Source organism: Nomascus leucogenys, chromosome 7b (assembly GCF_006542625.1).
Source record: "Nomascus leucogenys isolate Asia chromosome 7b, Asia_NLE_v1, whole genome shotgun sequence".
In the NCBI taxonomy this organism is placed as follows: Eukaryota; Metazoa; Chordata; class Mammalia; order Primates; family Hylobatidae; genus Nomascus; species Nomascus leucogenys.
The window spans coordinates 27,118,649-27,145,957 of record NC_044387.1 but is presented as its reverse complement, the minus strand read 5'-3'; the positions used below and the strand labels follow the sequence as shown (position 1 = coordinate 27,145,957).

The 27,309-nt window shown below is 34.5% G+C and overlaps 1 protein-coding gene across 2 annotated transcripts in view; it reads right to left on the bottom strand.

Annotated features, from left to right (window-relative positions):
• Nucleotides 1-27,309, bottom strand: part of SCLT1 (sodium channel and clathrin linker 1) — a 202,696-nt gene that overhangs the window by 34,989 nt on the left and 140,398 nt on the right. For both annotated transcript variants that reach the window (XM_030815705.1, XM_030815704.1), the window contains exons 16-17: nt 26,346-26,538; nt 20,057-20,253 (exon numbers count right to left, since the gene is read on the bottom strand). In XM_030815705.1, coding sequence (XP_030671565.1) covers nt 20,057-20,253; nt 26,346-26,538 — 390 coding nt within the window. The remainder of the gene's footprint in view (nt 1-20,056; nt 20,254-26,345; nt 26,539-27,309) is intronic.

The following is a 27,309-nucleotide window of genomic DNA, read 5'->3' as shown; positions in this document are numbered from 1 at the left end:
TTAAAAATTATGGTACAGTTTTTCAAGATGTTTTGAAGATTTCAGCCAATGCAACAGACCCTTACTTTTTCATCTACCGTTTCAACACAGTGTAAAAATAAATCAAAGTTAGGCACTTTTGGTCCATTAGAGCAATGTGTCCTTGTATCATAGGCTTAGGATCCTATACTATAAGTTGCTTCAAGGTATAATATAGTTATATGTCTTGACTTAGTTGTGACTTGTCAAGACTTAAATGTCTTGACTTAGTTTTGAAACCCTGGCAAAGAGGCTGGTCAGTTCCTGTTTTGAGAAGCTGAGTGTACACCTCCAACCACTTCCCTTATTGGACTCTCACATTCTGGGCCACTATATCTGCCATAATCACTCTAGGGCCAGGAACCAGAAAAAACCAACCAACCAACCAACCAAACCAGAAACAGCCACTATGCCGTGGAGCCCACTGAACTTGTTCACATCAGCCAATCTAAAACTTGCTCACCATGGCATCATCTGTTCCTTTCTGTAAAAACCACAATAAAATGTGTGCTCACAGTTGCCCGCTTCACCTTCTACCTCATGACTGACCCCAGTGCTTCCCGAGTGGTCCTGTGTGGTGTGCTGAGTTTATCCAGGGAACTGTGAGCATCACAAACTGTAAAACTCTTTCCATTTTCTCTCTCTTGATCTGCATCTGGCCTCACCAACTCATACAAAGTAATACAGTTAAAATATAATGGTACACAACATATTGATTTTAGTCAAGAAATAATATTAAGATCAACTACTGTTCCTTAATTATTATGTATTATTTAAGTGCCACATTGGTTTTAATGATCCTGATACTAATCCCCAGCAACAGTTCTGATAATTTATTTTATAGCCACAGTCCATTTCAATTTCCAGGATGCTATAATTGACCACAGACATATGTAAACTCTGTATGGGACAAAAATTATTGGAAGCCAAGTTCTCGATTACTGTGCTAAGTGAGGTGGGATACTTTTAAATAATATATGTTTGGATCTAGTAAATGCATACTAAATTATTCAGATTAATCAATTCATTAAAAACTCCACAACTCTGTAAAAGCATTAAACAGAGGAAAATATAGTGAAAATGTTCCAAGACAATTTCTGAATGAAAGCTTATAATGAGAAAAGGTAACAGAATCTTGGAGCACCAACACTTCCTCTTTCCTGGATGGCATTTACAATACTCCACACTTGGGATCTGACTCTGTTACCACTGAGAGAAAGGGGTGTGGTAGAGAGATCCTCTCCATCGTTCATCTGGTATCCCAAAAGAGCTTCCCTTCAAGGTTAAGGTGAACCATATCTGAATGCATGCCACTTCCCTCAGAGTCACAGGACTACAGGGAAACTACTTTGGTTATGAACAAAGCAGAAGGAAAAATGTATTCTTCTGTGGCCACAGACCACAGATATACCTCAAAATTAACAAAGCCCAGAAACCCCACCCTTAGTTGAAGTTCTCACACCCAGTAGTGCTCTCAGGCACCCAGAAGAGGCAAAGGCAAAGATTCTCTATGGAAGCTTTATAACAAAAATTTTCAAGGGCAATTACTAATAAATAGATGGAGAAACCAGATGAGATGCTTAGGAACCAAAAGAAACAGATCTGTCTGATGACATTGGATGATATTGGAGTGGTCAGAAACAAACTTTGAAACTAAGGAATACAATAAAATGGTACAGGACATAAAACACAATATGATCATTCTAAGAAAGAACCAAACTGAACTGATAGAGCTGGAAAACTCACTTCAAGAATTTCATAATACAATCAATCACAAGTATTAACAGTGCAATCAACCAACCTGAGGAAAGAATCTCAGAGTTTGAAGACTGGTTTCTCTGAAATAACTCAGATAAAAACAAAGAAAAAACAACAGAGAAGAATGAATAAAGCTTCTGAGAAATATAGGATTATGTAAAGAGACCAAATGTATGATCTAGGATCAAACCTCCACATATCAGTATTAACCTTGAATGTAAATGGGCTAAATGCTCCAAATTAAAGGGCACAGAGTGGCAAGTTGGATAAAGAAGCAAGACCCAACTGTATGCGATCTACAAGGAACCCATCTCACATGCAAAGATACCCATAGGCTCAAAATAAAGGAATAGAGAAAAACCAAATGGAAAACAGAACAAAGCAGGGATTGCTATTCTAATTTCAGACAAAACAGTCTTTAAACCCACAATGATCAAAAAAGACAAAGAATAACATTACATAATGGTAAAAGGTTCAATTCAACAAGAAGACCTAACTATCCTAAATATATATGCATCTAGCACAGGAGCACTCAGATTCATAAGGCAAATTCTTAGAGACCTACAGAGAGATTTAGATAAGCACACAATAATAGTGGGAGACTTCAACACACCACTGACAGTATTAGGCAGATGATCCAATCAGAAAACTAGCAAAGATATTCAGGATATGCACAGGACATTTGACCAAACTGGCCTAACAGATATTTATAGACCTCTCCACCCAAAACAAACAGGATATATACATTCTTCTCATCTGCACATGGCACATACTCTAAAATTGACCACAATCAGCTGCAAAACAATCCTCAGCAAATTAAAAAAAATATCATACTAAACACACTCTTGGACCACAGCGCAATAAAAATAAAAATCAATACTAAGGAAATTGCTCATAATCATATGATTAATGGAAATTAAACAACCTGCTCCTGAATGACTTTTGGGGAAACAATAAAACTAAGGCAGAAACCAATAAATTATTTGAAACTAATGAGAACAAGGATACAACATACCAGAATCTTGGGGACACAGCTAAAGCAGTGTTAAGCGGAAGTTTATAGTGCTAAACGCCCTCAAAAAGTTAGAAAGACCTCAAATTAACAACTTAACATCACATCTAGAGGAACAAGGGCAAACCAATCCCAGAGCTAGCAGAAGACAATAAATAACAAAAATCAGAGCTGAACTGAAGGAAACAGAGATGCAAAAAACCATACTAAAGATCAACAAATCCAGCAGTTGGTTTTTGAAATAATAAATAAGATTGATAGACTACCAGCTAGACTAATAAAGAAAAAGAGAAGATCCAAATAAATAATCATAATGACAAGGAGATATTACTATTAACCCCACAGAAATACAAAAAAAAAAATAACCTCAGAGACTACTATGAACATCTCTATGCACACAAACCAGAAAACCTAGAAATGGATAAATTCTTAGAAACATACAACCTTCCAATATTGAACTAGGAAGGAATTCAATCCCTGAACAAACCAACAGTGAGTTCAGAAACTGAATCAATAATAAAAAGTCTATCAACCAGAAAAATCCCAGGGTCAGAAGGATCCACAGCCAAATTTTACCAGATGTATAGAGAAGAGTTGATACCATTCCTACTGAGACTACTCCAAAAAATTGAGGAGAAGGGACTTCTCTTTAACCCATTCTGAGGCCATAATCATCCTGATATCAAAATCTGGCAAAGACACAAGAAAAAAAGAAAAACTTCAGGTCAATATTCCTGATGATCATAGATGCAAAAATCCTCAATAAATACTAGCAAATTGAATCCAGCAGCACATCAAAAAGACAATCCGCCACAATCAAGTAAGCTTTATTTCTGGGATGCAAGGTTGGTTCAACATACACAAATCAAGAAATGTGATTCACTACATAAACAGAACTAAAAACAAAAACCACATTATCGTCTCAACAGATGCAGAAAAGTCTCTTTGTCATCTGGGCTGGAGTGTAGTGGCACAATATCGGCTTAGTGAAACCTTGGCCTCCCAGGTTCAAATGATTCTCATACATCAGCCTCCCCAGTAGCTGGGATTACAGGCACATGCCACCACGCCCAGCTAATTTTTGTATTTTTAGCAGAGATGGGGTTTTGCCATGTTGGCCAGGCTGGTCTTGAAGTCCTAGCCTCAAGTGATCTGCCCGCCTTGGCCTCCTAAAGTGCTGGGCGTGAGCCACTGTGCCCAGCCTAGAAAAGGCTTTTGATAAAATTCAATATCCCTTCATGTTAAAAACCCTCAACAAACTAGGCATGGAATGAACATATCTCAAAATGATAAAAGCCGTATATGATAGACCCACAGATAACATTGTAATGAATGGGCAAAAGCTGGAAGCATTCCCCCTGATAACTGGAACAAGACAAGGATGCCCACTCTCACTACCCCTATTCAACATAGTACTGGAATCCTAGGCAGAGCAATGAGGCAAAAGAAAGAAGTAAAAGGCATCCAAATAGGAAGAGAGGAAGTCAAACTATCTCTGCTTATGGATGATATAATTCTAGACCTAGAAAACCCATTAGTCTCTGCCCACAAGCTCCCAGATCTGATAACTTCAGCAAAGTTTCAGGATACAAAATTAATGTACCAAAATCCATTGCATTTCTATACATCAGTGACATCTGAGACCCCAATCAAGAACACAATCCCATTCATAAGAGCCACAAAAAGAATAAAATAGGAATATAGCTAACCAGGGAGGGGAAAGATCTCTACAACGAGAATAACAAAACACTGCTCAAAGAAACTGGGGATGATACAAATGAATGAAAAAACATTCCATGCTATGGATAGGAAGAATCAATATTGTTAAAATGGTCATATTGCCCAAAGCAATTTATAGATTCAATGCTATTCCTATCAAACTACTAATGACATTCTTCACAGAATTAGAAAAAAAATATTTAAAAATTCATATGGAACCAAAAAAGAGATCGAATAGCCAAGGCAATTCTAAGCAGAAAGAACAAAGCTAGAGGCACCATGTTAACGAATTTAAAACTACACTACAAGGCCACAGCAACCAAACAGCATAGTACTTGTAAAAAATAAGACACATAGACCAATGGAACAGAACAGATAGCCCAGAAATAAAGTCACACACCTACAATCATTTGATCTTTGACAAAGTAGACAAAAACAAGTAATGGGGAAAGAACTCCCTATTCAATAAATGGTGCTGAGGTAACTGTCCATATGTGGAAGACTGAAGGTGGACCCCTAATATCATATACACAAATCTTCTTAAGGTTGATTAGAAAATTAAATGTAAAACCTAAAACTACAAAAACCCAGAAGGATAACCTAGGGAATACCATCTGGACATAGGCCCTGGCAAAGATTTTATGATGAAGACTCCAAGAGCAATTGCAACAAAAATAAAAGTTGACATGTGGGACCTAATTAAACTAAAGAGCTTCTGCACAGCAAAATAAAATATCAACAGAGTAAACAGACAATCTACAGAATGGGAGAGAATATTTGCAAACTATGCATGCTATAAAAGTCTAATATCCAGAATCTACAAGATAGTTAAACAAATTTATAAGAAAAAAACAAACAACCCCATTATAAAGTGGGCAAAGGACATGAACAGACACTTTCAAAAGAAAACATACATGCGGCCAACAAGCATATGAAAAAATGCCCAACATCACTGATCATTAGAGAAATGCAAATCAAAACCACAATGAGATACTATCTCACTCACATCAGAATTGATATTATTAAAAAGTCAGAAAAATAACAGATGCTGGCGAGGTTGTGGAGAAACAGGGAATGCCTATCCACTGCTGGTGAAAATGGAAACTAGTTCAACCACTGTGGAAAGCAGTTTGGAGATTTCTCAAAGAACTTAAAACAGAAGTATACCATTCAACCCAGCATTCCCATTACTAGGTATATGCCCCAAGGAATATAAATTGTTTTTACCACAAAGACACATGCATATGTAGATTCATTGTGGCATTATTCACAAGAGCAAAATCATGAAATCAACTTAAATGCCCATCAATGGTAGACTGGATAAAAAAATACGGTATATATACACCATGGAATACAACGCAGCCATAAAAAAGAGTGATATTATGTCCTTTGTAGCAACATGGATGGAGTTGGAGGCCACAGTCCTAAATGAACTAACGCAGGAACAGAAAAACAAATACTGCATGTTCTCACAAGTGGGAGCTAAATATTGAGTATACATGGACACAAAGAAGGGAACAGCAGACACCTACTTGAGGATGGAGGGTGGGAGTAGGGAGAGGATCAGAAAATTATCAAGTACTATGCTTATTGTCTGTGTAACAAAATAATAGGTATACCAAATCCTTGTGACATGCAACTTCCCTATACAACAAACCTGCTCATGTACCCATGAACCTAAAATAATAGTTAACAAACCAACCAACCAACCGCTTGAGAATATACAACAGCAAATTGAACATTAAAAAAAGATAATTTGTAAAATAACAATCAGAAGAGACTGTGTAACTGCAGCACAATGAAAGAAGATGAAAAATAAAGAGGGTGAGAGACAAATAAATGCAATATAGAAGTTTAAAATACCTTTGATCAGAATCTCAGGAGGACAGGAGACATAGTGAATCATGCAAAAGCAATATTTATTTTGGTTTTAAAATCAACCTCATTGGGATATAATTGTGGGAAATAAGGTGCAGCCATTTTGAGCGTAGAGTTTGGTGAGATCTGACAAAAGCATACACTCATGTAACCACCACTGTAATTAAGATACAGAATAAGCCACATGTGGTCGCTCACGCCTGTAATCCCAGCACTTTGGTAGGCCGAGGCGGGTGGATCACTTGAGGTCAGGAGTTTGAGACCAGCCTGGCCAACATGGTGAAACCCTGTCTCTACTAAAAATACAAAATTTAGCTAGGCGTGGTGGCACATGCCTGTATCCCAGCTACTTGGGAGGCTGTGGCAGAAGAATCGCTTGAACCCATGAGGCAGAGGTTGCAGTGAACCAAGATCGTGCCACTGCACTCCAGCCTGGGTGACAGAGTGAGACTCCATCTCATATAAAAAAAAAAAAAGATACAGAATAAGTCCATCACCCTAAAGAGTTCCCTCTTCCCTTTTGCAGTCACTGCCCCACCCCTCAAATCCCAGTCCTAGGCATCCAAACTGTTTTGTTATTATAAATTAGAATTGCCTTCTCTAGAATTTCACACATATGGGATCATACAGTATGTAGTCTTCTATGCCTGTTTTTTTTTTCAATCTCCTTTTTGAGATTCATCCATGTTGTCGTGTGTATCAGTGGTTTCTTCCTTTTCATTTATGAGTGTTTATCCATGCACCTGGTGATGTACATTTGGGTTCTCATTTTCAGCCATTATAAATAAAATATCTATAAACATTTGTGTACAGGTTTTTTGTGTCGATACATTTTGGTTTTATTTTTGGAAAGAGTCTTGGTCTGTTTGCCCAGGCTGGAGTGCAGTGGCATGATCAGGGTTCACAGCTGCAAACTCCCGGGCTCAGGTGATCCTCCTACCTCAGCCTCCCAAGTATCTGGGACTTTAGGCATGCACTGCCGTGCCTGGTTAATTTTATTATTTTTTATTTTGTAGAGACGAGGTCTCACTATGTTGCCCAGGTTGGTCTCTGTGTGGATGTGTTTTCACTTCTCTTGGGTAACATCTGTGAGTAAAACTGCATGTCTGTATGAAGAGTATACATTTAACTTTGTAGTAAAATTGTCTATTATTACTGAGTTGTAAGATTAAAAAAAATCAAGTACTTTGTCAGATATACTAATTGCAATTTTTTTTCTCACAGTCTTTTTTCATTTTCTTAATGGTGGCTTTTGAAAAGCAGACGTTTTTAAAATTTAATTTTTATTTTTTATTATTTATTTATATTTGAGACTGAGTCTTGCTCTGTGGCGCAGGCTGGAGTGCAATAGCACAGTCTTGGCTCACCATCTCCCAGGCTCAAGCAATTCTCGCTCTTCAGCTTCCTGAGTAGCTGGGATTACAAGTGTGCGCCACTATACCCGGCTAATTTTTTGTATTTTTAGTAGAGATGGGGGTTTCATCTTGTTAGCCAGACTGGTTTTGAACTCCTAGCCTCAAGTTGATCTGCCCACCTTGACCTCTAAAAGTGTTGGGATTACAGGCATGAGCCACTGCTCCTGGCCAGAAGTTTTTAATTTAATATAGTCCTCTTTATCAAATTTTTTTGTACTTTATTCTTGTGTCTTGGAAGAAATTTCTGCTTATCATAAGATTTTCTTTTAGATATTTTATTGTTTTCCTTTTTTATGCTTAGGTCTATGATTCATTTCAGATTATTTTTGTGTATGGTGTGATGTAATGGTGTGGCACGTAAGCTCTGAAACGAACTTCAGAGATCCCTACCTTATGAGGTCCTTATGAAGTCTCACCTATGTGGGCTCTATCCAGGGACTCACTTCTAATTGATAGAATATGGTTAACGTGATGTGATGTCACTTTCAAGATTAGCTTAAACAAAGATCTTGACTTTTGTTTTACTTTCTCTCTTTCAACTTCCTTCCCTTTCTCCCTCACTCCCTCCCCCTCTCTCCTCACTCTGAGGGAAGCAAGCTACCACATTTTAGACCCATGAAGAGACCAACAAGGCAAGGAACTGATGTCTCCTGCCAATGCCAGTTAAGACCTGAGGCCTGCCAACAGCTACAGAGTGAGCTTGGGAGCAGATCCTTTCCTGGTCAAGCTCTGAGATAATGCAGCTTTAGTCAACAAGTTGATTGCAACTTTATGAGAAACTCTGAGTCAGAGGCATTCTGATTCAGACATGTCTAGATTCCTAATCCTCAAAAACCGTGAGAAAATAAATGTTTGCTGTTTTAAGTCACTAAATTTTGGAGCAATTTGTTATGCAGTAGTAGATAACTACACAAAGGGTTTTCATCAAGTTTGGAAAAAATTTGGCCATTAGTTCTTTTTTTTTTTGGAGCTGAAGTCTCACTCTGTCATCCAGGCTGGAGTGCAGTGGCATGATCTTAGCTCACTGCAACCTCTGCCTCCTGTCCTGCCTCAGCCTCCCAAGTAGCTGATATTACAGGCATGTGCCACCACTCCTGGCTAATTTTTTGTATTTTTAGTAGAGATGGGGTTTCACCATGTTGGCCAGGCTGGTCTCGAACTTCTGACCTCAAGTGATCCACCTGCCTCAGCCTCCCAAAGTGCTAGGATTACAGGCATCAGCCACCGTGTCTGGTCCATTATTTCTTAAAACACTCCCACACTCCCATCCCTGCCCTCCTGGGACTACAGTAGTATGTCTTTTATACTGCTTGATATCGTCCCTAAAGTCCCTGAGGCTCTCTGTGCATAATTTTTCTTTGGTCTTTTTTTCTATGTTTCATTTTTGGATGGTTTCTTTCGCTCTCTTCAAGTTCTCTGATCTTTTCTTGTGCAGTGTATGATCTGCTGTTAATCCCATTTTGTGAGTTTTAAAATTCTCTAATATTTTTCATCCACAGGTTTCCACTGGTTCCTTTTTTGCATCTTCCACTTCTCTCCTTATCTTCTTCATGTGTTCCTTTAAATCACTAAGAATATTTACAATGGCTGGTTTAAAGTTCTCATGTTTTAATAATTTTAATTAATAAAAATTTAAAAATTAATAATTGTATCCTCTCTCATTTCTGGGTGTGTTTTGATGCACTAGTTTTTGTTTTTCTTTTTTTCTGGTTATGGGTACCATTTTCCTGCTTTTGTTTATCTAGTAATAAAAGTGCTGGATTTGTTCTAGCAGGTAGTTAAGTTACTTGAGGACCAGCTTGTTCATTTTGAAGCTTGTTTTTAGCTTTTTCAAGACAGATTTTCAATTCTTTTTACTCTAGGCTAGTTTAGTTTTAACAATAGGATAAAGTGATCCTGAAATCTTTATTGTATACTCTGGGTGTTCAACAAGGATGTTCCACTCTGGCCGACTAGAACTCTCATGTCTCTTATCACTGCGTAGACTCTTGATGTTTTGTCAGTTCACAGGTCCCAAAGATGTTATCTTTAATGTTCTAGAAGAAAATACCTGTCAACTTGGAATTCCATACCCAGCAAAAATATCTTTCAAGAATAAACAAAAAGTAAATATATTTTACGAGCAGCAGTTGAGAATTCATCACCAGTAGATCTTTACCAAAGGAACTTCTGAAAGACATAATTCAGACATAAGGAAAGTAGTCCCAGATGGAATGTATGAGAACAGTATTGTTCATATATATTTATTACTTTGTTCTACATTGCTTCTAGTATCTCATACATTCAGTAATATACAATAAATATATTACTGTTCATATATATTACTTTGTTTTACATTTATTACTGTTCATATATAGTTCGTAACAGTAATATATTTTTTACTAAATGAATAGTAATTAAACTATCAACAATAATATATAAGCTGGGTAAGAGAAATTAATGGTGCTAATATGTTTCAAGGTTCTTGAGTTTTCTGGGAGGAGAATAAAAGCTTTGATTAACTTCAGACTTCCTAAGTATGTGTGGTATAACATGTAGGGTAGTCACCAAAAGAATATGAGTAATTAATTTCCAAATATTGGGGAAAAAAGTAGAATGATTAAAAAAAACAAATGAATTAAAAAGGTGAGAAAGAAAAAAAGGAATAAAGCAAAGATGTCAGAAATAGAAAGTATTAAATAATACAATAAAAACAAATCCCAATATATTTTGAATTACACTAAATATCAGTGAATGAAATGGCCTGAAACTGAGCTATCTACTGTTTCTAAATCTATGAAACATAGAAACAATTAAGAAAAAAATAACTAAAATGACTGCATATGTTTAAGAACTTTAGAATTTATATGAAAATGTACTTATATATAACATGTAGATTAAAAAAGATAATAAATATTATAAAAGAATATGAGGCCAATTATTCCTATTGAATCCAATAGGAGTAACTGACATTACTCCTATAATCTCAGCATTTTGGGAGGCCAAGGCAGGAGGATCAGTTTCTTGAGTCCAGGAGTTCAAGACCAGACTGGGCAACATAATGAAACCCTGTCTCTACAAAAAACACAAAACTTAGCCAGCTGTGGTGGTGGGCATCTGTGGTCCTAGCTACTTGGGAGGTTGAGGCAGGAAAACTGCTTGAACCTGGGAGGCGGAGGTTGCAGTGAGCCGAGATTGTGCCACTGCATTTCAGCCTGTGTGAAAGAGTGAGACCCTGTCTCAGAAAAAAAAAAAAAGGAAAATAATTTGAACTAAATAATAGTACTATATATATCAAAACGTACACTAAAGCTATGTCAAGACATAGGGAAAAATTTATAACATTGAAGAATGCATGTATTAGGTGAAAATTTGAGCCATGCTTCTATTTCAAGAAGTCAGAAAAAAGAACAGCAACATGAAAGAGAGGGGTAACAAAGAGCAGAAAGTAATAAAATTATGTAATAAACACAAAATAGGAAAGATTAAAAATCAAAGGTTATTTATAAAGAGTAAAACAATTGAGAAACTCTGATAAGAGTGATAAAGAAAAAAGAGACAAGGTATAGTAATATCAGGAATGCAAAAGGAGGTATTACAGATGCTGCAGACATTAAATGGACAATAAGATAATATGAAAAACATATCCAAAAATACTAAAAATTTAGAAGAAATTGACATATTTCTATAAAAATATAATTTACCAAAACTATGTCAATGAAGAAATGTAAAATCTGAAGAATTCTATCACTGTTCAAGAAATTTTGATTGAATCAACAATAAAAAAATACTCCTACAAAAAACCCAACAACAAAATTCCAGGCCAAGAGATTTCACTGGATAATTCTATCAAATATTCAAGGAATAAACACTTCCAATACACCATAAAATATACGAGATCACAGAAAAGGGCTACTCTCCAATTTGTTTTTGAGGCTAACATAACTGATATAACTTGAGAGTTCAAGAAAGGATTTCAGTCAATCTCTCTCATGAACATAGATAAAAATATATTAAATAAAACTCTAACAAACCAAATCCAGAAATATATATAAGGAGAACGCATTACAATCATGTTGGTTTTGTCACAGGAATGAAAATTTGGTACATTAGCAAAATCAATCCATAAAATCTATCCCATTAACAGATTACACAGAACAAATTCAAATAATCACCCCAAACAATGAAGCAAAAGCTTTTATAAAATTTAATATTTGTCGGTCTTGCATGCTGGCTCCCAGCACTTTGGGAGGCTGAGGCAGGTGGATCACCTGTGGTTAGGAGTTTGAGACCAGCCTGACTAACATGGTGAAACCCCGTCTCTACTAAAAATACAAAAACTAACCAGGCGTGGTGGTGCATGCCTGTAATCCCAGCTACTTGGGAGGATGAGGCAGGAGAATCCCTTGAACTCGGGTGGCAGAGGTTGCAGTGAGCTGAGATCGTGCCACTGCACTCCAGCCCAGGCAACAAGAGCGAAACTCCATCTCGAAAAAAAAAAATTAATATTTGTGATAAAAGCTCTTAGTAAAGTAATAACAAAAGGAAACTTCCTGAATGCGATAGAGGTTATCACCAATGAAATGATGAAAATTGAAAGCTTTCTTTTTAGGATTGGGAACAAGAATAAGAATCCTGACTATCCCTACATTGGAAGTCCTAGCTAGTACAATAAGCAAGAAAGAGAAATAAAACACATAGTTATTTGAAAGAGATAAAACTGTTATATTGATAGATGATATGATCAAAATCTAAAAGATTCTACAGCTTTTGTCCTAAGTAAGGTCACTGGTTAAAGAAAGTATCGTCAGCAACAAAAAGTTTTCACATTTCTGTGTATAAACAATGATGAGAAAATGAAATTAAAATAAATTTGGCAAAGGTGTAAGATTTCTACAAGGAAATTAACTTTATTGAGACATTAAAGAAGACCTAAACAAAGGGAGAGTTATTTCATGTCCATAGATTGAAAGACTTAATATTATAAAAATTTTAATTATGTTGCTTGTTCTAAATTTATTTACAAAGTCAACAGAATTCAAATTAAAATTCCATCAAATTTATTTAAGGAACTTGACATAAAATTCTAATATGAATACAGAAATGACCGGAACCAAGAATAGGTAAGATATTTTTACAAAAAAGAACAAGGTAACAGAAATGGCTGTAATTAGGTATCAGGTCACTTTTCAAATCTTGTAGTTGTTTCGAAAGTGTTTTACAAAGGTATAATAAATAAGACAGTGTGGTATTGACACAAGGATAAGCAAACAAACCAATAGAACATAAAAGAGATGTCAGAAACAGATCCACACATATATGAACATGAATTATGACAAAAGGGGCAGTGCAAAGTATAATAGCAAGGAAAAGAGAGACTTGTCATTAAGTGTTTCAGGGATGAATGGCTACAACATGGGAAAAACAGAAGTTGACTTGCATCTATCCTGTGTTGTTATCTTTGTCTATTCATGGTGTTATAACAAAATACCATAAACTGGATGGTTAAAAAGAGAAATCTATTTCTCATTGTTTTAGAGGTTGAGAAGTTCAAGATCAAGGAATTTACATGCAAAGATGAGTTAAAAGGACAATATAAGCAAATATTCACACAAGTAAAATATGCAGATTTGGTCTTATGGTGGTTATAAAATATGTCCAGAAATTCTTGGAGATTCATGTCTTCAGAAGGTAGGCCCTAAAACCCCTTACTGTTAATGTGGTCTGGATTTAGCAACTCACTTCAAATGAATAGAAAAATGTGACTTAGGAGACTAGGTCACAAAAAGCATTACGTCTTTTTGCTTTCTCTTGAATTATTTGCTCTGAGGGAAGACAGCTGCCAAGTCATGAGGATACCAAACTTCTCTGTGGAAAGGTCACAGGGCTAGGAAGTGAGGTGTCTGGCCATAAATAGGAACTTAGGCCTTCTATCCACAGAGGTGTAAGTAATCTTGGAAGCAGATCCTCCAGCTCCCATTAAGTCTTCAGATGACATTCTGATTGCTACTTCATGAAAGACCTTGTGACAGATTCACCCAGATAAGCCACTTCCAATTATTTCATGAGTAAATTCTTGACTCATTAAATTATAAAATAATAAATGTTTTCCTTAAGAACTAAATGTTGGGGTAATTTGTTACATAGAAATAGGTAACTAATGCAGTTCTAGAGTCATGGAAGTGGGAATGAAAAGATAGAAGGCGTTTCAAAAGAAGAATTAATAGGACTTGGTTACTGAAAGAAGATACATACAAAGAATGAGTCAAAGATGGCTATAAGGTTTTTATAACCAGGAATTAGGGGAATAGTGGTATTATTGAAAAAAGACTGTTAAAGAAGAAATCAATTTGGAAAATGTAATATAAATTGAGTTTTGAAATGTAGAAATTAAGATAATAACAAGACATATGGTAAATGTTCTATCGACAGGTACAAAATGAGGGAAAATACCAGGTAAGATGTAAAGCTGCAGGAGGGTGCAGTGAAGAATTCAACAGATAATTAATAGTATAGGAATGAATATCTTTAAAAAAAGAATTTGATAAGATCAGAAGGGCTTGTTTCTTTGAAGCTTGTATGTGAGTACATAAAAATAGAAAGTAAAAGAAAAATTATTCAAACATCTGGATAAAATAAGCTTGGTAATAAAATGTAGAGAAGAAGAGGAAATGAGAAAGAGAAACTATTTTCACTTTAAATACAGTCGTAGGCATCTAAAAGCCAATAAGGGAAGGAAGGACTGAGTGGTGGCGGGGGGAGAGAGAGAAATAGAAACTAGGCAGAAGGTTTTTGGGGGGTTGGAAATTGTAATTTCTTTTTTCTCAAATGGGTAAAATTGAGAGCTTCAGAAAAAAGAGATTAGTAATTCAGCAATAAAGCTAATAATAAAATTACTGAGCAGCAAAGAGCAAATCAGAATAATCTCTGTGGGAATAGTAATTCCACAGTATGACTAAAAAGGAACTGCCTTTTGTGGTATTTCTTTCTTAGATTTCAGCATTCAACTATCTTTTATTGTCGAGATTTGTTGCCTCTTGAAAGCCAACAAATGCAGACATATTTCATTATATAAACATTTGCTATTACAGAATTTTATTTTATTTTGAGAGGGAGTCTCGCTCTGTCGCCCAGGCTGGCGTGCAGTGGCACAATCTTGGGTCACTGCAAGCTCCACCTCCTGGGTTCATGCCATTCTCCTATCTCTGCCTCCCGAGTAGCCGGGACTATAGGCATCCACCACCACGCCCGGCTAATTTTTTGTATTTTTAGTAGGGACAGGGTTTCACTGTGTTAGCCAGGATGGTCTTGATCTCTTGACCTCGTGATCAGCCCGCCTCGGCCTCCCAAAGTGCTGGGATTACAGGCATGAGCCACAGCACCCGGCCTACAGAATTTTAATCAGAAATCATTAAAGAGTCCATTTATGATTAATTTTTGGTTACAAATGTATGTTCCAGTAAATATATTCCTACAAAATTGTTATTCACTGCTGAGCTTTGAATCTTGTCTTCTGTAGCTTATTTCTTATCTTCAACTCTCAAGTCAGATAATTATATTTATTCCTAAAATCTATTATATTTCTATCCCTTTTTTTAAAACAATTATAGCCCATCTGGTTTAATATCACTGATATGTTGTCCATCTTCCTCTAAATTGATTCAAGTCCTTTTCTTCCTTATCTCTACTTTGTTTTAATCTTTAGCATTTGCCATATGTGGGAACACCCACATTTTGTGCCCATACCAGATCTCTGCCTCAGTTTATGCTTTTGAGGAGGAATAATTCATGACAATAATAGATTTGTCTGTAATTAAAAACAAAACTGAAACAAAATTTCCTTTCTAGAGTACCTACATTATAGGTTTTTAAAAAAGTATAAACCACAGAACATTTAAAATAAGATTTAGTAATAAAAATTAAATTTATAAGAGATTCATGGCATGAATTAAAGTGTTTATTGGTTAAATATATTTAACCTTATATATTAAAATATACATGTATAAAACCTAAGTTAAAATCTAAAATATCTATAGTTTTTGAGGTCATTCTTTGATTTTTCTAAAAAACATATTTCCTACCCAAAACAGGGAACTACCTCAATACAATAAAGGGTATATATGACAAATGCACAGCTAACATCATACTTAATGGTGAAAAATTGAAATTATTTCCTCTGAAGGTCAAAAACATGACAAGGATGCCCATTTTTGACACTTCTATTCCATATGGTACTGAAAGTCCTACCCAGAGAAATTAGGCAAGACAAAAGGCATCAAATTGGAAAGGAAGATGTTAAATTGTCCCTGTTTGCAGATGAAATCATCTTATATGTATAAAACCCTAAAGACCTCATCAAAAAACTGCTATAAACAAATGCAGTAAAATTGCATGTTCAAAACACAAAATATCAGTAGCATTTTCACACATTAACAGCCATCTATCTGAAAAAGAAATCAAGAAAACAATTCCATTTACAATAGCTACTAAAACAATAAAATACCCAGGAATAAATTCAACCAAGAAGGTAAAAAATCTCTATATTGAAAACTACCAAAAATTGATAAAAGAAATTGAAGAAGGCACAAATAATTGGAAAGATATCTTGTATTCATGAACTGAAGAAATTAATATTGTCAAAATGTTGATACTATTCAAAGTGATCTACAGATTCAATGTAATGCCTATCAAAATTCCAATGACATTTTTTACAGAAATGGAAAAGATTATCCAAAAATTTGTATGGAACCACAAATGACCCCAGTTAGAACAATCTTGAGAAAGGAAAACAAAGTTGGAGGCTTCACACTAGGCTATTATGGCACAAAAGACCAAATGGCATTTGATAACATATAGTGAACAAAGGAAAGGTAGAATAAACACTAGATTTTTCCTTTTATTCATTTTTTTTCTTTTAGAATGAGCTGAATCTACAGCATCTTCCAAAGGTGACCAAAGGCTTTTTTTTCTTTACTTAAAACCATTTTGAAGTCATGGATTTAAAAAATATGTTTGATATGTTTCCATTTATTGCACATATTCTTTTTGATATCCAGACAGTCCCCAAATGGGCCAGGGGGAGCTACCTTAAGTTGGTCCATGGGCCATTTTGATGTGACCCCAGTAATCCTGATACCTTCTCTTTGCTTTTTGTGATGACAAAGCATTTTCTAGGCTTATCTTGTAATCTCCTGTCCCAAATCTGTAATCAATCATTTTTCCAAAGATTCCTAGTTTCTTTTAGGAGACCTCATTGCAACTGAATACTGGTCTTGTTTTTACTGTTTACTGAAAAGACTGAACTAGGGAATACACGTTTTTAAAGAGTAAAATACATCTTGAGTTCATAAACTCATATTTCCAATTCCAATTTAGAACTACAAGTTTATTCAATTTCTTTGAGTTTCTTCTCTTCTATGATGAAAAATTTGGTTCTTAAAGACTTTTATAATAACTCAACTGCCTTATCCTATAATTATAAGTTTCAGAACAACACCATGAATATTATTTCTAACAATATGACTACTAGAAACAGTTTATGATTTCTTGCATTTCCTTTAATCCTTAGGCTTTATCCCACACAGTCTAATTACTATGTTTAATATCACTTGAAATAATTCATCTATGTAGTTAAGCCATCAACTTCCTATATAATTAAGTTAATTCATTTAATTTTACTTTTGATTTTTAGGTATTGCTTTTCAAATTTTGATTTAATTCAAAAAAAATTATATAAACATTTATATAGTTCCAAAATTAAGCTGATAAATCTACAAAACAAGGTTCATTCAAAGAAGTCTAGCCTTCATTCTGTCCCCCTCTCTCCTCTCAGAGATTACCTTTGAATTATTTTTTGGCTCACCTCTTCACTTTTAAAAACACAAATGAGTGTACATATGTTGGTTTATATACATACATGTATATAAACACACACAGGCACACGCACTCCTCACTCTTAGATAAGTAGAATACTATACATACTGTTATATTACTTTTTTTAACTTAATATACTTCAGATATTGCTCCATGTGCTAGGATTCTAACTGGGATTACAGTAAGTCCATAGGTAGATTGGTGGGGGAGAATGAACATAATTATAATATTTAGCATTCTAATTAATAAACATGGTCTCTGCCTTTATTTGCTTAGACTTTCTTTAATTACTTGTAATATTATATATAGTTTTCAACAAAAGTCTTATATATCATTTGTTAGATTTGTTGCTAGGTATTTGATGTTTTTTGATGTAATTATAAATTATTTTTAAAGTTTTATTTTTGAAATGTTTGTTACTGGTATGAAGATTACAAATGGTTTTTCTATATTCACTTAATAATTTGTCTAACAATTATTTTGGGCTTTTTACATATTCAACCATGTTGTCTGTTAAGAGTGACTGTTTTCTTTCTTTCCGTTTTGTCAACCTTTTATTTCTTTTTCTTGCCTTAGTGCACTGATTAGGACTCCAGTACAAAGATCAATAGAAATGGTAACAGTGAACTTCTCTGACATCTTCTCAGTCTTCAAAAGAATGTTATTGACATTATTTTTTGCCATTAAGAACAATGTTTGCTATAGAATAGATGCCTTTAGAAAATTAAGGAAATTCTATTCCTAGTTTTTTAAGGAATATTTTTGAAAAAATAACCATGAAGGAATATTAAATGTTATCAAATGCTTTTTCTATATCTATTGAAAAGACCTTATGATTTTTCTCTTTTAATAAGTTAATGTTGTAAATTATATTGATTTTCTAATGTTATACCAACTTTGCATCCCTGACATTGAGCCTAACTGGTAATGATTTTTTTTTTGTTGTTAGTTCTTTAGTGCTCTTTGTAGATGCTTTGTAGCAAATTCAACATTTTTACTTGTGGTGGAGGGTTGGTTAGAATTGCCTAGTTCACCACTAACTCTTTCATTTTAAATATATGTCATTCCAACCTTCCACCAAAACTCCTTTTATCATGGTTAACAAAGTCACCACATGGTACCAAATTAGAAGGTCCATTCTCAGTCCTTATCTTACTCAACCAATGAATAACAGATTTTTATAAAACATAATGGTTAAGAGCATAGTGTCTTTACCCAAACTGAATGTAAAACCTAGATCTGTCTATTCATTATCTATGTGATCTTATACAAGTTCCTTAACCTCCTTTGGCCTCAGTTTGGCTATCTGTAAAACATAATTAATAATGTTATACACTTCATGGGGTTGCTATAAAGATTAAGTACATGTAAGTTGCTTAGAAAAATGCACACATTAAGTGTTCAATAAATATCACCCATTATTGCTTATTCCTTTTCTGAATTTTTATTTTTGATTTTTACTATTTGTCTTTATTTCTATTTCTCTGGATATGCTTTCTCAGTCTCTCTCAGTGGAATAATTTTCCTAAACTTTACATTTTGAAACTCAGTCCTCACACAGTTTCCATCTCTCTATCCTCTTTTTCAACATGTTCTCATTCCATGACTTTAAAAATCATGTGTATGTTAGTGATTCACAAGTTTATAGCTCTTATTGTAATATCTCCCCTGAATATCAACTTATATACATAATTTACTAGTTGATATCCTGACTTAAATATCTTTTGGGCAGCTCATACTTAATGGCCCAAAGCAAACTTCCCGTGATTATCTCCAACCCTTTATAACCTAGTTTAAGCCACCACCATTTTATACTTGGACTATCATAGTACTAGTTTCTTTCTCCCTTCTCTTACCCTTGCCTCTTTACAGTCTATTCTTTTTTTTAATATACTTTATTTTTTAGAGTAGTTTTAGGTTTACTATCATATGGTGATATAGTAGATCATTCAGTGATCACAATCATCTGTTGAACATTTAAGTCTGATCACATCACTTTGCTCAAAGCCCTCTGATCTCATTCCCACGTTGAAGCTCTTGAGTTTCCCATTTCATTCAGCACAAAATCTCAAGTTCATCTGAGGAAGGGTCAGAGAATTTTTTTTCAAGGGCCAGAGAACAAATATTTCAGGCTTTGCAGGCGAAACAGATTTTGTTGCAACTATCTAAACTAATATATCCAACAAAAATTATTATATTTTATGAAACATGCATGAAATTTGTAAAAAATATTTGCTTTGGTTTATGACATAATATTTTTATAGTAGTTTCATAAATATTTACTGAATAAAAAGATAACGTCCAGAATTATACATTTTTTAAAAAAGATTATGGCAAGGACATTAAACTATAGGTTAAAGAATTTCTTCTGTAAAACATGTCAAACAACTGACAGTAGACTTACTTTAGATTATTGATTCTAATTTCTGCACTTTCAGTAAGTTTCTTCGTTTCTTCTTTCCACCTATTGGCTGCCTTCTGTTGAGTCGCTAGGAGATGCCTCAGTTCAACAATGGAATTTCTATTACTGTCTTCCATCTCTCTCAATTGCACTTCAAACCCATGTTCCTTTATTGAAAATTCATGTTCCATTGTACTGATCTAAAGAATAAAATGAAAACGTATTTTCTTTTTCTTTTCTTATAGGTGCTATACAGATCAATGATATATACAAAAGGAATCATTCATTGTGTTGTCTGAGGGACAAAAATGTTTGGATGAGAAAACTATGTAAGAAATCAAGTTTGGTCAGGTGCGGTGGCTCAAGCCTGTAATCCCAGCACTTTGGGAGGCCAAGGTGGGCAGATCACGAGGTCAGGAGTTTTGAGACCAGCCTGATCAACATGGTGAAACCCCATCTCTACTAAAAATACAAAAATGAGCTGGGTGTGGTGGCACACGCCTGTAATCCCAGCTACTCAGGAGGCTGAGGCAGGTGAATCGCTTGAACCCAGGAGGTGGGGGTTGCAGTGAGCTGAGATTGCACCACTGCACTCCAGCCTGGGTGACAGAGTAAGACTCTGTCTCCAAAAAAAAAAAAAAAAAAAAAAAAAAGAAAGAAAAAAGAAATTAAGTTTACAACTGGTTTTCATCACAAATGAAAACTTATAATGTTATGTCAGTAAAACTAGAATTATGATGAACTATATTTTTTTGCAACACTTTCCCTAACACCTTAAAATGCAAGTAAAAGTCTATTTATTATAACATAACACTTCTCTCTTTATTTACTCTGATTTCTGTTGCCAGAATCTAAGGAAAGTGTCGATGCTGTTGGTATCTGAGTTAAGTATTTACTCAAAACACTTTTGATTTACATACCAAATTTGAAACTCTTTCAAAGGACTTTGTAAAGTCAAAGATAATTATATACAGGAATTTCTTTACCACTTCAGCTGCAGTATTAGTGAATGATTAATGAATGAATTATTTTTCAGGAGAAAGAGACAATATAAATAATGATTCTGAAAATCTCTTATGAAAATGTCTTCAGTACACTTCTAAGAATTTATGTCATTATAGTAAAAGCACTTTAATTGCAGAATGAACTTATAAGTAAATACTCTTTGGATACCCTAGAAGCTTTCTCTGCTTGGGTTCAGGGAGAAAATTAAGCCCTAATGCTTTAAGGCATCCAATGTATATAATGACTTGCCTTCTTTCATATGTGTCTAGAATGTAACTACCTAAGTACCATTTTTGGGGAAATTGAGAAAAAAGTTACTGAAATATTTTTCTATGTTTTGTGGTTAGATGAAAAACACTTGTGGAAAAAGGCAGCAAGGTGATCTGACTTCCTTATTGTACTCTCAGGCCATCTATATTTTGCTATACTAAAGAAATATAAAGAACACCTATCTTGTGACACTTTTAATTGCTTTACAAATGGCCACAGCTGGCTAGACTTCTAGTAATTCATTAAATATGGTTACTTTCAAATTCAAAAAACAATGAGATCAACTTTAGTGTGTTAAAAAACACAAAACAAGGCCCAACAACAACGAAATTCTTGGCTCATTGGAACAAACTGCAAACATCCTGTCCTTGCCACCCCTGCTAAATGCAAAATGCTTCCTAAAACTCTTCAACTTGCTTTCTCAAATAGTATACATGCAGAAATTGAAGACTTTATAAATACAGACACTGGAAAAACAATCTTGGATGTGTTAGTTTTATGTTGTATTACTGCTGTGCAAGCCTCCTGAGGCCCCTTGACCCCTGCTGCTATCTTAATAATTTATGAATTATTAGATTCTGCAAATTTAGATTGCCTGCCCTTTCTCCTTCCCTGCCTTAATCTTCATCTCCTCTGGAGAAGTCATGTTGGTCTGACATCTCAGGTGGAAAACAAAAAGTACAGCCCCTGTGAGTGTCTGTCTCTCTCTTATGAACACATGCTAAAAACTGATCTATGGGCCAGGTGCGGTGGCTCATGCCTGTAATCCCAGCACTTTGGGAAGCTGAGGCAGGCAAATTACTTGAGGTCAGGAGTTCGAAACCAGCCTGGCCAACATGGTGAAACTCCATCTTTACTAAAAACACAAAAATTAGCCAGGCGAGGTGGCGGGTGCCTGTAATCCCAGCTACTCAGGAGGGTGAGGCAGAAAAATCGCTTGAACCTGGGAGGTGGCAGTGGCAGTGAGCCAAGATCGCCCCATTGCACTCTAGCCTAGGCAACAGAGCTTCTCAAAGAAACAACAACAAAAACAACAAACCATATACGCACACAAAACTGATCTATGCATTTGTACAGTTTTAGAATTTGGCTGCCTAGTTAACTCCCCATTTTCACTTGGAAAATCTACTTATAGTTTCACAAGCTTTGCTTTAAGACCCTTTATGATAACCTGGTCCCTGCTTACTTTTAGAAGCTTGTGTTGTGCCACACTATTCCCTTCCCTTTCTTTTATTTCCACTATAATGCCTTCTTATTCTTTGGTTCTTTTCACATGCTGGTTTTTTTTGCCTGAAATAATCTCTTTCTGCTTACCTATTTCAACTTCTGGAACATAGTACGGTTGTCAAAACATATTAGCAGATTGAATGGTGGCTTTTTGATGTCAAAATTCAGTCTTTAACAACCTCCATAGCCTTTAGTAGATACAATTCGAATTACTACCTAAATTGGACAGGTCTGTGGTAATGCTGACAGGCTAAGGGCCACAACAACTGATCTCCAATTACAAAAATTCTATTAATGATAAAATTCAGAATGTTGGATGGGAAAAATGGTTTTATGGTCTCTCTTCTTTCTTCCTTTACAGAGAAATATCCACACAAGTAGATAACTGAGTTGCTGGAGACGACTCCATTTCTTAATTTTAGATGGTTATGAGGGGGAATTTAGACCATAAAGAAATGGAGAGCCCTGGCAAAAGGAGTGGTTAGAAAAGGAGAAAGCGAGGGCTGAAATCAATGCAGTGGCATTAAGATCAAATGAAAACTTCATATGATAAATTGTTAAGGTTTGTAGCCAACTGACCTCCCAATATCTCACTGTCTTTATCTTTTTGGCTTCTTTCAGTTTATCTACTGAAGATCATACTCTTTTGCAAGGGGGAGAAAAACAGCAAGGTGTAGGTGCACCAGGTTCCTATTTTGTCAAAGAAGGAATCAGTTACAAAGCAATTTATCTGACAGCCTTCCTCCTCCATAAGACAGAATTATAGCTAGTTAGTTAAGAGGTTCGACTCTTTATCAATGGCTATTCTCTTAAGCGAGATACAGATTTGGTGAGATATGTGGGGTAGATAAACTTTCTATCACTCTTTTTTTGTCCATACCATCAGTTACTATCCTGAAATGTTAAAGACGGATCGAGTGGAGTACTAGATAGGAAAAATTCATTGATTCCATCCCCACTCATTATAAAAAAAAGAAAACAAAACAAATATATATTGTAAAATTAGGGAAAATAACAAAGCATTAAAGTGAAATGTTAAAGACGGATCAAGTGGAGTACTAGATAAGGAAAATTCATTGATTCCATCCCCACCCATGATTAAAAAAAAGAAAACAAAACAAATATATATTATAAAATTATGGAAGATACAAAGCATTAAAAAGACAAATATAAGGTCCCTCTATTCCCAAAACTCAGATAGTCCCTTCTAACTTCTACATAATTGTTTTTATTTATGAATTCTAAAATTGTTATTACAGTATGTAAAGGATTACTACCTGTATGTGTGTGTATACATATATCTTTTTTAATCATAGGGTGTATCAATATAAATGCATTATAAATTATTTGGAAATATAGTTTTTAATGACAATACAGTATTTTATTAAAAACATATACACTATATGTCAAAAATATATATGTGTACACACACAGGTAGTAATCCTTTATACACTATAGTAACAATTTTAAAATTCATAAATAAAAGCAATTATGTAGAAATTAGAAATATTATCTGAGTTTTGGGAGTAGAGGGACTTTATATTTGTCTTTTTAATGTTTTGTATTTTCCATAATTTTACTATACATATAGATGTAACATAATTATTTACTTCTAGATATTTAGGTTGTTTCTGATTTATTATAAATAATGCTGCAATGAACTTATTTATGAAATATTTTACTTTCTTATGACTGAATTTTAGACTCTAAAGTAAGTATGTACCATTTAACACTTTTAGCTGCACGTTCACTCAGAGATACTTAGCAATTAATTAATGGTGAGTTTAAACTGCTTACTGCCTACTGTTTTTTTTTCTTAGATTGCAGATTCTGTTCAACTCTCACATGATTTTTTATTCGGTTACAAATATTTTTCTCTTATATTTTTAAAAGCTCCTTAGGTAAAAGCATGGGAAAACCCGCCCCCATGATTCAATTGCCTCCCACTGGGTCCCTCCCATGACACGCTGGGATTATGGAACTACAATTCAAGATGAGATTTGGGTAGGAAGACAGCCAAACCATATCAGGATGTATGTATGTCTGGCTTTAAAAGATACTGCTACATTCCCAGCAGTATCTATCAAAGTTCTAATTGCTTTATATTCTTAAAAATACTTGATATTTTTAGTCTTTTTAATTTTAGCCATTCTGGTGGTGTGAAGTGTTATTTTGTAGTTTTAATTTAAATTCTCCTGAAAAATAATGAAGTTGAACATATTTGCCTATACGCTATTTTATGAAGTGCCTACTTAAGTCTTTTGCCCTTTTCTGGAAATGGAGTATCTATTTTTTTCCTTATTAGCTATTAGCTGTTTTTTCCTTATTAATATTTTTCTTATTAATTGGTAAGAGTTTTTATATTTTGGATATGAGTTCTCTTTTTGGTCATAGGTACTACAAATATTTTCTCCCACTTTTCGCTTTCTTAATGGTGTCTTTTGGTGACTAAAAATATCTTAATTTTAGTGAAATCCAATTCAGCTTGGATTTTTCACTATGATTAGTGTTTTTTTGTACTCTGTTTAAGAAGTATTTCCAACCTAAAGGCATGAAGATTTTCTCCTAGAAACTATCATTTCACATTTCACATTTAGGTCTACAAGGCAGCTCCAACTAATTTGCATATATGCTGTGATATAGGAGTTAAGTTTTATTTTTAAAATATGGATCTGACTGATCTAGCACCATTTGTGAAGACAGTTTTCCCCCCACTGAACTGCAATGGTGCCTTTGTTATAAATCAAGCGATTATGATAAATGATTTTGCTTCTAGACTCAATTTTTTGCCATTGATCAAGTTGATTATTCTTATGTTGATAACATATTGTCTAAATTATTTTAGCTTTTTATCAAGTCTTGATATCTGGTGGTATGGGTCCTCTCCTTGTTCTTCAAAGAACTCCCATAGTCTAAAGCTAAAAGTACAAACTTCTTTGTAAATAAGACTCTCTTTTTCATTTCAGAGTTCAAGGCTTTACAAATAACTAGGGAATTTCATACCTGCAATAAATTTATGTTGACATGAATTAGGTTGGAATATGACTTCTTAGGAGTCCTTGCACCAATAAAAACCAAAATAAAACAGTGACATGACCCCTTCATATTCTTACTATGAAATTGGAAGATGTAGATATTTATCATAAAAAGTTAGTGCCACTTTTTACAAAAGTCTCATGACATGGGGAAAGGTAAACAAGATGTTGATGAAGATTCTTATGTTTCTTGAAAGTCCCTTAAAAAGAGGATCATCTTCCTATTACCAAACCATATAAGCATCAAAGGAGAAGGAAATAAGAGAGAAAAGAAAGGGAATTTGTTTTAGATGACATTTTTGCCTCTTGCCTTCTTCCTGCCATGGAATTTTCAGACTAGCTATGAATGGTTCTCAGAGCCTACTGCTTTAACATCCTCCATACAGTTAGTTTTAGAAAAGTTCAACTTTTCAAAGGCTACTATAGAGAGAGAAGAGAGAAAGGCAGTCTGTAAAGTTATCTAATCTATGGTTTTGCTAGTGCTGCTTAAATTGCTTTGGCAGGAATATCAATATATTTCGTGGTTGGAAAAGAATTTTTTTGTGTGTAGCAAAGGCAATCATTTTCAAGTATGCCTGCCAAGTTCTACAACACAGAAATGATTGGTTAACACTCTGAATTATGATTTAGTGCTATCTGATGAGAAGGCAAAAAAAAAAAAGGGGGGGCCTTAAAGATGTTTTGCTAGGTCTCTCTAAATATTCTGTATACTTTGATTTTCATAAGTACACATTTAACTCTAGTCTTGAAAATACCTTTACTTTGGCTTTTTTTTGAGCCTCCAGGGCAATCTTCCTTAAACTCTCAGTCTCTTTCCGTAACTGTTTATTTTCTTGCTGAAGTTTTAGCCTTTGTTCACTGACAAGCCCACAGTTCTCTCTCTCAGACTCCAATACATTTTGAAGTTTCTGAATCATTTCTTGGTAACGTGATATTTCTTCTGAGGAGCTGATTAAAAAACGAAATGAAAAGAATCCTTAAACTTAATGATCTATAGTAGAAGATAAAAGTCTGTCTACACATTTTATCACATGGACTTTTATTTGCTTTATTCTGAGACATTTCTTTCCACTTTAGACTGAAACTATATGGTTTCAAAATGTTATGTTATACCAGGCAAATACATTCAACTTAAATATATTCAAATCTTAACTAAGAACAGATGAATTGAACTGTTAGCACTTATCTAGAAAATCAATGTGAGACTTCTTTCAAATTTGTACTAACACAAAGAATCACTATGTATGGAGAACTTCAAGGGAATGAACTGAAGCAACAAAAAAAGGATGAAGCAGATAATAACCAAAATTCCTTTACTTAATCAATAAACTCCATGGACTAACACAATAGCTGACTATATTACTAAATTATAAAATCTACTTTTATATTTTCCCATTATATGTTTTAGAAATACTTTTTATAAACTTCTAGTTCTGTAAACTTCTTGTTTTATAATAGGTTAAACAGATTATATTTCCTGAACTGTCTCAACAATGGACCACTGATCACCGGGTGAGACAATCTCTATACATTAATGTTGCTTCAAATCAATATACTGCTAATTTTTATTCCTATCTTTTAAAACTTCCATCTTTTCAATAACAGATAAGCACTGTGAACATTCCCTGGTTAATAGGTTTCACAGGGAATTGTATGGAAATGCTACTAATATTGTGAAAGTTTAATAAAACTACTAGTTAAAAGTATTTTGCAAGCAGA